Raw genomic sequence first — 15,989 nt, 5'->3', positions numbered from 1 at the left:
AGTCTAGAAGATCTCTTTTATTTCAGTTAATCCCAGATCCAATCAAGTTGACACCCAGGATTAGCCATCTCAGTACTCAATATTAAAAAAATCAGCCCAGAAAGCCACAAGTGACCAAAGTGAAGACTAAGAGACTGCAGAGTGTTTATCCCTGAATGGGACAACTATGTCAAACCTCTGCCACTCAGGAAACAGGGGCCATGGAAGAGGGGGTGGAAAGATTGTAACAGCCAGAGGTGGTGGATGATCACAAGGAAACAAAGAGCTTTTCAAACAACTAGGACATTACTCATATGAATTTATAGCAACGGTAACAGCATGCACAAGACCCACGTAAGCCCAACCCAGAAAAATCCCAGCATAGAAGTGGGGACGAAGCCCTAACCATAGCTGAGGAACTATTGGCAGCTGATTACTACTGGGAGAGAGAAAATTGGTTTTAAGAGTGTGATACTAGATAGGTTTACCAGGCTACAGTGAATGGATGGGCACCAAAGGACATTTGGAGACACAAACTTGACTCGATAGGCCTTAATATATATGGCAGACTATATCAAACCTGGTGGGGGTTGGCTATAAGAGGGGTGCAGGTAGGAGGAGTCTAAATATGTTCAAAATATACTGTATGAAATTTACAAAAAATTAAATAAAAAATAAAAATAAAACAACGAAAGTGGGTCTGTACTATAAAAAGAAAAAAACCAGGAAATTTTTAATTGATTTATTTGAAAATAAACCAATTACACTTGTAATACAATGTGACTATAGTAGATTATATTAGTACCTCAGAACAAATTGTTAAATATAATGAATCAATTTGTCAGTTTATCACATTAGACTATGTTATCCTTCCCTGTGTAGATAATTGATTGATAATCATCCTAAATTGCAAGGTGATAAACTTTGTCTAGGTTAAGTAAATGTATTTATTATTAAGTAAAAATGCAATTTATTCTTTATCTTACAGTGACTGATTGTTGATTCAAATGTATCTTGGGATTATAGACTCATGAGTTTAAAAACACGGTTCATAGACTTTTAAACCTAGATGGGATTTTAGAGATCATCCAGTGCTAATCATTATTTGCTATATTTTGTGTAAAAAAAGCCCAAGACCCAGGGAAGGTCAACACTAGTAAATGGTTGACTTTTGGTTATTGCTCTGAATTCCTTTGGTATTTCCCGTTTTGCAATTCATTGTGCAATTACTACTTTGATAGCATAGCCATTTAAGCTATATCTGTATTTCATTTTTCCTAGAGTCATTCCTATGGTAACGACTATGTCTCATGTCAGGTGATATAAGTCTTTCAGGATTGGTTTTGATTAAAGCCATCATTGTGGCTCTCTCTACTAAGAGGTTTGTGATGGATTTCCTACTTACTTCTCAGTAACTGTTTTCTGTACACCTGAACCATATTTTATGATTGTAGACATATGAATAAGAGCAAATACTGAACTGGTGAATAATTCATGTCAAGCATTTATAAATTACTGACAGCATTGCTGAAATATAAAAATATATTGTTGGATTCCCCACCTAGTTGTAAAGTTATGCTTGAGTGCCCCAGGGGTACCCTCACTCAGTTTCTACAAAGATCTAAAATTCTGCTGCAAATAATTTATTCACAAAAGTGGTAAAAACTTTAAACCTGGAATGTACTGTGATGATTTTGAGTTCTTGGAGTCTTTTTTTAAAATTATAATGCACCTGTGAGGATTAACCTAGTAAGCTAATTCATCATAATGGTTTAGTGATTTATCAGATTATATTTCTTCTTATCAGAAATTCCCGAGATCCAAGAAAGAACATGAAATAATAATATTAGGAGGAAGGACAAGTAACATTCTGAGAAGGTTCTTAATATGAGAAAATGAAAGACAGAGAGATAAAGGTGTTCTTGAAAGCAAACTGGGAACTCAGAGCTCCCCATAGCCCAGTCTTGCATGTTGACTGTTATCACAGCAGGCAGTGACTTATAATGTGACTGTCAGAATAATTAGGAGAAAGAAGCAGTGTGTCACTGAAAAGAACACAGTCATTCCTTGATATCCCTGGGACATATATTCCAGGATCTCCCCTCAGATGCCCAAATCCATGGATGCCCAAATGCCTTGTGTATAATGATGTAGTATTTGCATACAACCTGCCCACATACCTTTAATTCATCTCTAGATTACTTCTAATATCTAATAACAATGTAGATGCTATGTCAAAAGTTGTTGTGATGTATTGTTAGGGAATAATGTCAAGGAAAATGTCTATGCAAGTTCAATACAGTTGTAGATTCTGTTTTCATCACATAGTTTCATCATGTGATTGGCTGGTGGAGTTTTAAAAGGATGTATAACCTATGCAGATGCAGGGCCAGTTTATCATTTGCTGTGAGCCTAATTAACTTTCGGTGCCAGAAATTCATTGAGGAATGGAGACTTGGGAGATGAGAGGAGATGATTTTTTTTTTTTTTTTTCTGAAACGAGCGTATTTCTCAACAGGGATGTTTGGTGAATTCTTACCCTTTGCTGAGCACCTTAAGCAATCACAGTAGGACCCCAAGGAGCAAGGCCTGTGATTGCAGCAAGGCACCTGCATTCCTCTTCCTTTTTGTCCTCACAGTACACATTTCAGAAAACACAACTGACTGTAACTAGAGAGAAAGCTAGGTTCACCAGGAGAGCTGAGGTAGCCTCTAAGGTCTTGGAAAAGTACTGTGGACCCAAGAAACCAGCTTTCAGTTGGTGGTATCCCCCAGTCATGCTAGGATTCCTGCCCTCTGGCTTCTGACCCTTGCATGTTCCCATGAGAGTGCTTCCAACAGCTCCCCACCATCCATTTACTCTGCTGTGATTCAGAGAATCTTCTTGGTTGGAGAAAAGCTTCTAGGACACTATTGTTCCTGAAATAGGACTTAAACACTGTTGTTCTTGACACAGCAGATGGCTAGTTGAAGTTTTCATGGCTTAGTTTTTTGTTGTCCAAGATTGCCGCCGCCTGCAAAGATAGTTTTTACACAGCTGTGTGAGATGATTTAATCTCTTATTTTCTGTATTTCGTGTTCATCTTTTATTACAGTCTGTGTCTACAAAGAACTGGTATTTGCTGTCATTCAAGAATAATTGAGCAGTCCAAAGAGAATGGAGGAAGAAAGAGAGTGGAGCTAAAGTATCTGCTTGTAGGGTGGTTTTGGCAGAGACTTTTCTGGAAGGAGATTTGAAATGCATAATGACCACAGCTGGACTGTGCTTCTGCCAGTGGGTGGAGTCTGAAAGCAATGAGGGAAACCTGGGAATTTCTGCTATGTTAGTAACATGTTATTATCTAGTTTTCTTATTTATCACTTTTTCTGGCCTAGCTCTTTTGGATTCAATCCCAGCTTTGACTATCCCATTGATGTGCTAAGAGTTAGAAGATGTGAGTTCTTGTCCCCATGTGATTGTAATCATGATGTGAGTGCCTTATAACTTTGAGATATAGCTCATTCACACTCAGTTAACCAAGTTATTTCTCTGACAACTTCAAATATGTATGTAAAGCATTCTGATTGCCCTCCACTCTCTTGTATCTACCTCCCACTCCAGTCAGCAACCCCTCTTCCCTCCAAGTCCCTTTCCTACATTCATGTCTTTTTGTTTTATTTTGTGACTCACTGAGTTTAACCAGGGCTTTCTGTGTGATCATGGTTTTAGAACTATCCATTGGAGGGGCTGGAAAGATGGCTTAGCAGTTAAGAGCACTGACTGCTCTTGCAGAGGACCCGGGTTCGATTCCCACCACCCACATAGCAGCTAACAACCATCTGTAACTCCAGTTCCAGGGCTCTGATGCCTTCTTCTGACCTCCTCAGGTATTGAATGACATGGGTGCACTTACACACATGCAGGCAATACTCATACATGTAAAATAAAATAATATTATAAAAAAGAACTACCCATTGGCATCTGGTGGGATCACCATTGAGTATACAACTGATGACAATGACAACACCCTCCCCCAGAATCTGTCAGCATCCAGTGGTTCAGTAGAGGGGTTGGGCCCCATGAGCCCTTCTCTGCCTGATCCAGGCTTGACTGTTGTCAGCCAGAGCTACTCTTGTACAGCCCAGTGCAGACCATCACAGCTGCTGTGAAGTCATGATTGCAATGGTTGTGTTGTGCCCAGAAGAGAACATTTTGCAGCCCTTCTCCCTATCTTCCAGCTCTTACATCATTTCCACCCTCTCTTCCACAGTGTATACTGAGCCATAGAGGAATGGTATAAACATTCTTTATAGGCCTGAGAATTCAACGTCACTTATCCTCAGCACCTTAAGCAGTCATGAGTCTCTGCATTCACCACCATTCACAGAAACGAGGAGCTTCTTGGACTAGGGATGAGAATAGCATTTGTTTATGGGCATAAACATAAATATTTAGAAGTCAGTATAGTGTCGGTTCAATTTAGCTTAACAAGAGTAGTAAGCTCCCCGCTAAGACCTGTGGACTCCTCAGCCATGGATTTTTGGCTGAGTTTGCAGTACTAGGCATGAATTTATTCATGTGGAGTGGGCATCAAATCCAATCAGTATGGGCATGCGGGGATCTCAGGGCACTAGCTGCTGGGCGTGGTGCCAGTCTCCCACACGTTGCTGGAGTGCAGCGGGTCCCGCAGGCCGCATTTGCTGTTCGGGCCCCTGGCTCTCCGCCGCTGGGGTACGCGGCTTTTGGGCACTGCGTTGCCGTGGGTCTCTGCTACCGGAGCTGGCAGCTCTAGGACCGCTGTCAGCTGCCCGGTCGGGTTCCGTTTCAATTTCCACCATGCACTCTCTCTCTAAGTTCGAGACCTGTTGGCCACCAGGTCACGAGGAGAGGTGCGAGAAACGGCGAAAGCAGGGCCTTCGTGAGTCGATGATGGAAGGATAGCCCCCCCGGGAGACTGGATCACAGGATTTTAGTGTTACAGCTTCAGACAAGTGACTCAGCTCAGATCTCAGTGATTCAGCTCCAGCTCCAGCTTTATTGGGGTAAAACTAAGACTATTTATAGTGTGGAGACAGTAGAAGAAGCCTTAGCTGATAGGTACTCCTGGAATGCTTCATTTACATAGGGCAGTGGGCTTCTATCAGGCTATCAGACAACGCCTGATTAAAACCTGGTAGCTCCTGTGCCGGAGGGCATGTATCTTGTGACGGGCATTTCAAAAGTAAGTCAGGGAGGAGAGGAGAAGGCGCCCCGCTGAGAAGGGGAGTCTCCCCATTTGCGCCGAGCCAGCTTGTGGCTATCCGGACATGGGGAGACTGCTACCCTAAACAGCAGGGGTCCCCAACAAATCAGAGAATGACTAGTTACCCCCGTAACAGCGGTACCATTATTATACAAGAATCATACCCAGTATTAATTGTTCTGCCCATGGCTTAACTCTTGGCCTCATGCCAACTTAATGTCACTATTTTAGAATTGGAAAATCTGAGCAGAGAGAAGTTAAGTCATATAGCTCAGAGTTGGGATAATTTCCTTTTTAAAAAAATAATTTATTGAGAATTTCATACATGCATATAGGTGTTTTGATCAAATCCATGCCCACTCCCTCACCTCCAACTCCTCCCATATCTCCCCATCACTTCTTTCTGATAACTTCATGTACTCCTTCTTTTGTTATTATTTTTTTAATAGGGCTTTTGGCTACTCTAACTTTCCCCCCTCTGAAGAGGTAACCCTAAAATCTTTTAAGGATTAGATAAAAGCTCCCAAAGACTTTTGACATTTTTGGCCTTGGGAATGGAGTATGTTGCTAAGAGGCTCAAGGACATTGTGAGTTTTAGCCAAGAAACTGGCTACTTTTCTTTGGAGTCTTATTACCCTAACTGCCTAGCCGATTCCTACCTCCTATTCTTATCACATCATCCTCTGAAGAGGTTACCCAGATTGCCAATAGGGAATCAGGACGCAGACAGCTCTAGCTTCTTCCATGCCAAACAGGGACGCAGGGTGAGACAATTGGAGTACGCCTTCAGTGGGTCTATCTAAAAGACTCCCAAATTGTATAACTCTCATCTGTAAGGGGAAAAGAAAGTCCTTGACTGGTGAATAGGAGATGTGAAGGAGAAGTAAAGGCAAGAGTAATTAGCACTGCAAAAAACAGTCAGGACAGGGCAAATTCAAATGTCCAAATCAAAGTCCACTGGAATTTCTTGATGAGGGCTTCCAAAAGCATCCACCTATTGGGTTCCTCCTCATCTTCCTTTGGGTTGACAAGGCTGGACTCGAGAGTGAACTCAGGATTTGTTTTCAGGCACTTTGACAGATATTCAAGTAGCTAGAATCAATGTCAGTTCCTTCTCAAATGCTTCTAGATAGAGAGAGAAAACAAATTTAGCCATCATTTAGCTTTTAGGCTAGAACAATAGCTGGCTGTCTCCCTCAGCTGCAGGTGGGCACTACAGAACTGCAGGCCAAGATTTGAAGTCTTACATCTGAGTAGCATTGTCTTATTAGAAACAGACTCATACTTTAATCTTTGGTTATACTTTCCTTTTGGTTGTTTAAGACCATACAGTTGGCCCAAATAAATCAATTTATTTTTACAGTTAAGGTCATTTGAGGATCTGTTCCTCAGGGGTTACATGGGCCTGGGAGGAGCCCCTGGCTCCTTTCTTTTACCAGTTCCATCTATGTGAAGATAAGTCAAAGGTCCTGCTCGACCATGTCTGACTTCACTTGGAAGCATGGATGAGATGTTTCCTCTAAGTTGACCCTCCTCTTTGTAGATAGGACACTGGTTCAGGTCCAACTTGTGGGGTTTCCATAGCCTCCCTGAACAGGAGGACAGGTGACTCATCACAGTTACGTGACATTTTGAGAGATGTTCCATAGTCCACTGGAACTTAGTCAACCTTGGAGAGCAAAGGGCAAAACCCGTCCTTTAAGTCCCTCTGACTAGATTAGTATAGGCCTTAAAGTATGGTTGTTAAACATCCAATAAGGTTAGTTCCACCAGTCTGATACTTTTAATTACCATATGCTATGTAGATAAAGCTTGGGTAGAAAAACCAAATATTCTCAGATAAACCTTGACTAGATATATATTTTATTCCTTAAACTAGTTTACTAAACTATGACCTTAGAAAATTTAAAATTATATGTATATTACTTTTGTCTCATCTTTTATATATCATAACAAACCTGCACAGATCTTCATCGCTTACTTAGGCTTTCTCATTTTTTTCCATTTATTTTGGAAAATATCTCCATTTGTGTATCCTTCTAACATCTTTTACATTCTCAGTTTCTTTTTTTCTTTCAATAATTGTGAGACATAATAGCATTAACAAATAAATTTTCCATCTGTTGTGAGAATTTCTTTTCCTGTGGATACTAAGAAATGCTTATTATTCCCTTTTAAGATTCTAGTGTCAAGCCAGTGTTTGATTAGAGTTTTACTGGGGAACCAATGAATTTACTGAGCTTACTTGCTGAGGTAACTGAGGGGTTGCTGAGGTGTATGTATGACCTGAGGGTATGCACATTGGAAAGCCTTTACCCAGCATGGGTCATGCCTTCCCTTCCTAGCCTTCCCCAGATTGTATAATTTAGCTCTCCCCAAATCCAGGAGACTATGTGTGATTAGTGCCAAATTACATACAGTATCCAGTGGCTGGATACTCCAATGGCCCTCCTTTAATGAATGAGCATAACTGTCAACAGGTCCAATTGTGATTATGTTTAGCGACCAGGCACAGCTGAAGTTGTGATGATGGTAGTTTCATGCAGAAAAGACTGCTATACAGCATTGTCTTATTAAAAGGACATGGAATTTAAAAGGATTTCGTGCTAGGATCCATATATAAGGGAGAACATATGTGGTTTCTTTTTCTGAATCTGTGTTACTTCACTTAATTTAACGGTTTCTAGATCCATCCATTTACCTGCAAATTTCATTATTTCATCTTTCTTTACTGCTGAGTAGAACTCCATTTTGTAAATATACCACATTTTTGTTAACCACTCATCAGTTGAGTGGCACTTAGGTTGCTTCCATCTCTTGGCTATTGTGAAAAGAGCAGCAACAGACATGGTTGTACAAGTGTCTCTACAATAGGTTGAGTCCTTTGGGTATATGCAAGGAATGGTATAACCAAGTCATATGATAGGTTCATTTTTAGTTTTTTAAGAGTTCTCCACACTGTTTTCCATAGGGGTTGCATGAGTTTGCAATGCCACCAGCAGTGAGTGAGCATTCCCCTTTCTCCGCATCCTCACTGGCATTTGGTATTATTTGTTCTCTTGATCCTAGCCAGTCTGATGGGGGTAAGGTGATACCTTAGGGTAGTTTTAATTTGCATTTCCATAATTACTAACAGTGTTGAACACTTTTTGAGATGTTTCTTGGTCATCTTTATTTCTTCCTTTGAGAACTCTCTGTTTAGATCTTTAGCCCTTCTTTCCATTGGGTCATTTGGTTTCTTGATTCTTTTGATTTCTTTATATATTCTGGATGTTAAACCCCTGTCAGGTGTGTCACTGGTGAAGATTTTTTCCCATTCTGTGGGTTTTCTATTCACTTTTTTGATTGTTTCTTTTTCTGTACAGAAGCTTTTTGTTTAATGAGGTCCAACTTGTTGATTGCTGACCTTAATTTCTGAGCAACTTCTGCCCAATTTAGAAAATCCTTTCCTACACCTATATCTTGTAAGTTACTGCCAATATTTTCTTCTAAAAGTTTCAGGGTTTCCAGTTTCACATTGAGGTCTTTGATCCATTTGGAGTTGACTTTTGTGTAAGGTGAAAGACAAGGCTCTAGTTTCAGTCTTCTACAGGTGGAGCTCCAGTTTTACCAGCACCATTTGTTGAAAATGCTCTCTTTCCTCCATTGTGTGTTCTTGGCTCCTTTGTCAAATATCAGGTGGCTGAAATTGTGGGTACTCGGGTTCGGGTCTTCAGTGATCTTCAGTTGATCTATGTGTCTATTTTGTGCCAGTACCATACTGTTTTTATGACTATAGCTCTGTAGTATACTTTGAGATCTAGTATAGTAATCTCCCCAGCATTTCCTTTTGTGCTCAGGGTTGCTTTGGCTATCTGGGGTTTTTTGTGCTTCCATACTAATTTAAGGATTTTTTTTCTAATTCTGTAAAGTATGTCATGGGGATTTTGATGGGGATTGCACTAAATCTATATATTGCTTTTGGTAGGATGGTCATTTTCACAATATTAATTCTTCCAATCCATGAGCATGGGAGACCATCCCATGTCCTGGTGTCTTCTTCAATGTCTTTCTTTAATGATTTAAAAATTTCATCGTAGAGATCTTTGGTGACTTTGGTCAGATTTATTCCAAGATTTTTTTTTTTTTGCAGAAATTGTGCATTCCCCTCTATTCTTTCTCCAATTGCTTGTTATTGGTATATAGAAAGGCTACTGATTTTTGTAGATTGATTTTATAACCTGCCACTATACTGAAAGTGTTGATCTATTCTAGGTGTTTTTCTGGTGGAACTTTTGGGATCTCTTAGGTATAGTATATCATCAGCAAAAAGGGATAGTTTGACCTCTTCTTTTCCAATTAATACCCCTTTAATTTCCTTTTCCTGTCTTATTGCTCTAGCAGAGTTTCAAGCACTATGTTAAAGAGAAGTGGAGATAGTGGACAGCCTTGTCTGGTTCCTGATTTCAATGGGAATGCTTCCAGTTTTTCTCCATTTAGAATGGTGTTGGCTGTGGGTTTGTTATATATGGCTTTAATTATGTTGAGGTATGTTCCCTCCAGTCCAATTCCCTCTAGGACTTTGAACATAAATCCATGCTGAATTTTGTCAAAAGCCTTTTCTGCATCTATTGAGATGACAATGTGGTTTTTGTCTTTGAGTCCATTTATATGATTAATGAGTTTATTGACTTGCATATATTGAACCATCACTGCATTTCTGGAATAAAGCTGACTTGCTCATGGTGAATGATATTTTTAATATGTATCTGTATGCAGTTTGCAAGTATTTTGTTGAAAATTGTTGCATCTATGTTCATTAAAGATATGAATCTATAGTTTTCTTTTGTGCTTGTATCTTTACCTGGTTTGGGTATTACGGTGATGCTGGCTTCATAGAAGGAATTGGGGGATTCTCCTTCTCTTTCTATCATTTTGAATAATTTAAGTAGTATTGGTTGGAGGGCTTCTTTAAATGTCTGGTAGAATTATGCTATAAATCGATCTGAGTTGGGTTGCTTTGTATTACTGTTTCGTTTTTCTCATATGTTATGGGTCTGTTTAAGCTGTTGATCTCTTCTTTAACTTTGGTGGTTCCCGTGATTTTAGATATCCATCCATTTCTTTTAGATTTTCAGATTTGGTAAAGTATAGGTTTTTTAAATATTCCCTTATAATGTTCTGGATCTTTTGGGTGTCTGTTGTGAGGTTTTCCCTTTTATCTCTGATTTTGTTGATTTGGATTTTCTTTTTCTTTTGGTTAACTGGGCTAAGGGTCCGTCTATCTTGTTTAGCTTTTCAAAGAACCAGCTCTTAGATTCATTGATTCTTTGTATTGTTTTCTTTGTTTCTATTTCATTAATTTCTGCTCTGATTTTTGTTATTTCTTCTCTTCTGCTGGGTTTGGGTTTCATTTGTTCTTGCCTTTTGAGGTCTTGAGTTGCAATGTTAGGCCATTTACTTGGGCTCTTTCTAATTTTTAATGTAGGCACTTATAGCTATAAACTTCCCTCTTATGACTGCTTTTAAAGTGTCCCAGAGGTTGTGTTGTGTTGTAGTGTCCTTTTCATTGAATTTCAGTAATTCTTTTATTTCTTTCTTAATTTCTCCTTTGACCCACTCGTTGTTTAGGAGTGTGTTGTTTAATCACCATGAGTTAGTGTAGTGACTAGGACTTTTTCCAGTGTTGATTTTGAGCTTTATTGCATTGCAGTCTGATAGAATGCATGGAATTCTTTCTTTCTTTCTTTTCTTTTTTTTGCACTCGTTGAGGTTGTTTTGTGGTCCAGTATGTGGTCTGTTTTTGAAAAAGTTCCATGGGGTGCTGAATAGAAAGTGTATTTTTTTGGTCCTTGGGTGGAATATTCGAAAGATGTTTGTTAGGTCCATTTGATATATGGTATCATTAATTCAGATGTCTCTCTGTTTATTCTTTGTCCAGTTGACCTGCCTAATCTCCAGTGGGGTACTCAAGTCCCCTACTATTACTAAGTTTGTGCTAATCTGTTTCTAAAAGTCCTCTAGTGTTGTTTTTATGAATTTTGGTGCACCAGAGTTTGATGCATATATGTTAAGGATTGTAATATCTTCTTGGTTGACTGTTCCTTTGATCAGAATGAAGTGACCCTCCTTATCTCTTCTGATTAGTTTTAATTTGAAGTCTATTTTGTCAGATATTAGAATTGCAACCCCTGCTTGTTTCTTAGTGCCATTTGCTTGGAATATTCTTTTCCATCCTTTTGCCCTAAGGTAGTGCCTGTCCTTGAAGGTGAGATGGGTTTCTTGCAGATGGCAGAGATGGATTTTGTTTCTTAATCCATTCACCTAGCCTGTGTCTTTTGACTGGGGAGTTCAGTCCATTGACATTTAAGGTTATTATTGAAAGAAGTGTATTGGTTACTGTCATTTTGATTGCTATTTGTGTTTTCTAATTTTGTGTTTCCTCAATTGTACCTTTATTTATTTTCTTTTGTTGCCCCTGAGGTATAGTTGTTTCTCCCTCTGCTCTCTGTATTGGTACAGGTTTCAGATTCTCTCAGGTTTTTTTTTGGAAGGAACTTATGGCTTCAAATTAGCTATTCAGGAGAACCACAGAAGCCCAAATCAGGTTCCAGTCAGGTACATTCAGTCTTCCTTCTAAGGTTTGGACCTCTGTTAGCAGGAACTCAGAGAAAATTTTTGAAATTCCCTGGTGGGGGGACGATTTGGAGACTCTCAGTTGTTCTGCTCTGTTCTCAGCCCCTATGTCAGAGGCAGGCCAGAACCCAGCACTCTCTGGTGGTCTGCTGAGATCACAGCTACTACACTGATGGAGGTGGAGGTTGGTATCCACCCTCTCAGGCTGTCTGCTAGGATCTCAGCCTTAGCCTACCAAAGCTAGGTCTGCCCTGGGGCCTTGGGAGGGAACTCATGAAATCCCAGGTAGGGGGATGGGTATGGCACAATTAGGGGAAACTCACCACCACAGTCCCCCAGTATTCTCAGCCTCTATGCCAGAGGGAGGCCAGAATCTGGCGCTTTGTGTTGGTCACAGGTGCTACTGAGTTGGGATAATTTCAAGCAACTAGGAAGCTAACTACATGTTTTGTGCTATTTGTGATCCTTAGTTGAGTCTTTAAACATTTTTCTAGTTCTCTCTGATTAATAGAGTTAGAAGTGTTCCCAGAAAAGGCTTTGAGAAAGATATGTTTTGTCTAGACAGGGTGCCAAGAAGTGGAACTCCTGTGACATACTGACAGTTATATTAGAATGGGGAGCCTCCTAAGCGACTGTATCATGATAAACCTTCTCATCCCCTTATATAAAAATGTCTGTTCCTTAAAACCTTATACTGTGGAATGCTGCCTAAGCTGATGGAGGAAGAACAGCATCATCTGATTTGCATTCTTCTGGTTACAGGTGAAGTGTAACATCTTTCCCACTTGGCTTTCCTCTTCTGGAAGTTGCCTGGCCGTATTCTTTGTCCATTCCATTTTTCATTGAGTTCACTTATATTTTTTGTTCTAATATCATTTTATACATATCCTAGGTAGTTCTTTTGACTGGTAACATGTATTGTGAATACGGACTCTTAGCCTGTCATGTGTAGTTATTTGTGTGATTAAAAATTAATAGAAAAGAAATTAGCATCGTGTCATAAAAAGAAATATTTGTGTTACAATTATGTTAATGTTTAAGAAAAAAGGAAAAGAAGGAAATATGGAGCTTGGTGTGGGGGTGTACACATGTACTCCCAGCACTCAGGAACCTGAGCAGGGCTACGTAGTGAGATCCTGTCTCAGATAATTGGACAGACCGACAGACAACAACAACAACAACAACGACAACAACAGAATTCAAAGTCCTGAAGAATGGGTAAATTTAGAAAGGAATAGGAAAACAGTATTTAAAAAGTACATTGACAAAGTGAGGAAACATTCTTAGTGTAATCTAGAGTGAGCAAGAAGATTGGCCTGGCGGAGATGGAGAATTCACATGGGTTATAATAGAAATGGAATTAAATGAGAAGGTTTTGCCAGCAGTAAAGGGACTTACGTGCTAGAGTTGGAATTTGGAATTTTTCCTATGAGAATTTTTTAATTGAATGGGATAGCAAATCAACATTTTGAAATGTTAACCTGACTATAGTATGTAAAGAGAGTTCCGAGAGGTACTCATTGATGCTAGCCATTGATGCCCAGGGTGAGTTAAATTGGCAAAGATGCCAGATCTTGGTGATTAATTAGATGCCCTGAAGATTATGACTGAAATGGTGATGTTGTAGGCAACTTGGAGGGAAAACTGGACTTTGTTGGATGGTGACATTTGTTCCTGGAAACTGCACAAAGAGACTGAGGACAGAGAAAGCTAAGTGGAATTACTGACTTTGTAAAGATCAGACACACGATAAACTTAAATTTTTATCAATGAGCACAGAAATAGCAGATGGAGATGTTAAAGCATGGTTTAAGCCTCCTGTATTTAAAAGGAGAAGAGAAGCCAGGGCAGATGGAAAGAAAGGGCTGTCCCTCATAACAAAGAATTGATCCTCTGATGATCCATTTGCTGTGGAGGACATTTCCATGCTGTTCCTCTGGTTAGGAAGATGATAAAGGTCCGTTCACGTTGTCTCTGCAGGGAGACTGTTCAATTGTCCACCTGAGGGGAGCCACGTGCATTCTTATGGAGATCATTAACTAATTCGGCTGCTGTGTTTCTTTTCATAGCAATTAATGAGTCACATACAAATACAAAATACGAATACAAATGCTACTAAGCATGTGAGAAGCTATGCCTTTAAACATTTATAGAATTTATGCTATATGGAAAATACCTCAGGATTTAGGGTTCTTCCTATACTGGGCATGTATTTATTTAAGCTCTTGTCTGATTTTTCCAGTGATAATTTAACAATTATTTTATATTTTGATTTATTTGTGTGTGTGTGTGTGTGTGTGTGTGTGTGTGTGTGTGTGTGTATATGGATCTGAGGACACCTTTTAGGAGTTGGTTCTTTCTACCATGGGGTCCTAGGGATCTAGCTCACGCTTGGCAGCAAGTACCTTCAGCCCTGCTCAGCCATTTCACAGGCTCAGCAATGACTGGTTTTTTACCCTTCAGATACTTTCAAGAACATTTTCCTTAAACATAGTCATCGTATATAGACAATGAGATCGAAGAAATTAGTGGCCTCGAGAACTGCCTGAGTCTGACTCACCTGAGTTTGGCCAACAACAAGATCAGAACAATTGATGGTTTAAGCACATTACCGATCAAAACACTTTGTTTGGTGAGTCCAACACAATGCTATTCTTTGTAGAAGTAGTGGTTAATGTTTGGCAATTGTGAATTATACTTAGGATTTTTTCTTTGTTATTTTCAGTGTGTTGGTGGTAGTGGTGGTGGTGGTGGTGGTGGTGGTGGGGTGGTGGTGGTGTGTGTGTGTGTGTGTGTGTGTGTGTATGCATGTGAGCAAGAGTCCATACTAAAGTAAAACCACTTCTGAATTTGTATACCAAGTTAATATTTTTTAGAAAATTGATTTCTTATATTGTAAAAGAAGGTGTATTTTAACAAGTGTTTTTAAAGTGTATAATTTATTGGGGAAAATAGCATTTGAGCATAGTAAAGCCTCTGTGCTGATGCTCACACTTCATTGCACTCAAATGAGTCACAAGATGTTTCCTAGGCACTGAACTTTGGCAGTCCTTCTATGGAACATGGGAACACATGCTAGTCTCCCATTCTAGGAAGGCAGGAATCCTGCTGAGAATACATGAACCATTCCAGTCAGAAAACTCACATCTGATTGTCTTTTCCCACAGAGAGCATTATTTTCAAGCCCTGAGACATCATGTGACTGCAACTCAAATGAAAACTGAGACTGCATGATATTTTAAAAATAACAGTATGGCATGCTAGTGTGTGTGTGTGTGTCTGTGTATGAGGTGGTGATGTTGTTTATAGAACATCCAGGATTTTTTCTTCTTCCTTTTCTCCTCCTGACCCTTAGATGGCTTTATTGGCCTTCGTTACACTCATCAGAGAGCAGGCAGGATGGCTATCAGTGAGGCTGTCTTGATAATTTTTATGTGAACTACCACAGGAGGGTGTTGGGCTATTGCCTGAAGTGACATCTTGGGCTGTCTGCACATATTTGACATACATGATATGCGTTTCATTATTTATCCATAGGTCACTGAAGGTTGGCTTAGAGCTCAAAATACTTTCTAAAACCCCTTCTTACTGTGAGTTAGATGAGGGCACAGTGTTGGCATTCTAGTAACAAACACGGAAAACAAATAGAAAGTTTTCATAAATTCACCGGAGATTTTGTTTTCTGCCAGCTAAGGCATATTAGTAAAGTGAGAATGAAGGGGAATTTAATAAATTGGATTTAAAAAATTAAGTTAAAAGCCAGGCGTGGTGGCACACATCTTTAATCCCAGCACTTGGGAGGCAGAGGTAGGTGGATGTTTGTGAGTTCAAGGCCAGCCTGGTCTGCATGGTGGGTTCCAGGACAGCTGGGGCTACAGGGAGACCCTGCCTCAAAAAGACAAAAAAAAAAAATTAAGTTAGAAAGTCAATGACATTTAAAAATTATGATAATCCAACGAGCTATTGGCAGCCATTTGCTATTCATTTTATAGTCTGTTTAGAACTTTATCTTTTCTTCTACATGGATCGCTGTTGCTGTTTTGGTCTCTTTGGAGGCAGGATCTCACTGTGCCACACTAACCTGCCTTGGAACTTGCTGTGTAGACCAGGTTGGTTTTGAACTTGTGGTGATCCACTTGCCTCTGCCACCTGAGTGCTGGGATCACAGATATG

The 15,989-nt window shown here is 39.7% G+C and overlaps 1 protein-coding gene across 1 annotated transcript in view; it reads left to right on the top strand.

The window, feature by feature from the left end:
• Nucleotides 1-15,989, top strand: part of Lrguk (leucine rich repeats and guanylate kinase domain containing) — a 146,742-nt gene that overhangs the window by 34,381 nt on the left and 96,372 nt on the right. Inside the window, exon 6 of the mRNA XM_008836070.3 lies at nt 14,324-14,448. Within this exon, the coding sequence (XP_008834292.1) occupies nt 14,324-14,448 (125 nt within the window). The remainder of the gene's footprint in view (nt 1-14,323; nt 14,449-15,989) is intronic.

Source organism: Nannospalax galili, unplaced genomic scaffold, assembly GCF_000622305.1.
Source record: "Nannospalax galili isolate Female #2095 unplaced genomic scaffold, S.galili_v1.0 scaffold1617, whole genome shotgun sequence".
Taxonomy (NCBI): domain Eukaryota; kingdom Metazoa; phylum Chordata; class Mammalia; order Rodentia; family Spalacidae; genus Nannospalax; species Nannospalax galili.
Note: the sequence above shows the minus strand (reverse complement) of the source record. Positions and strands in the feature narration are given on the sequence as shown.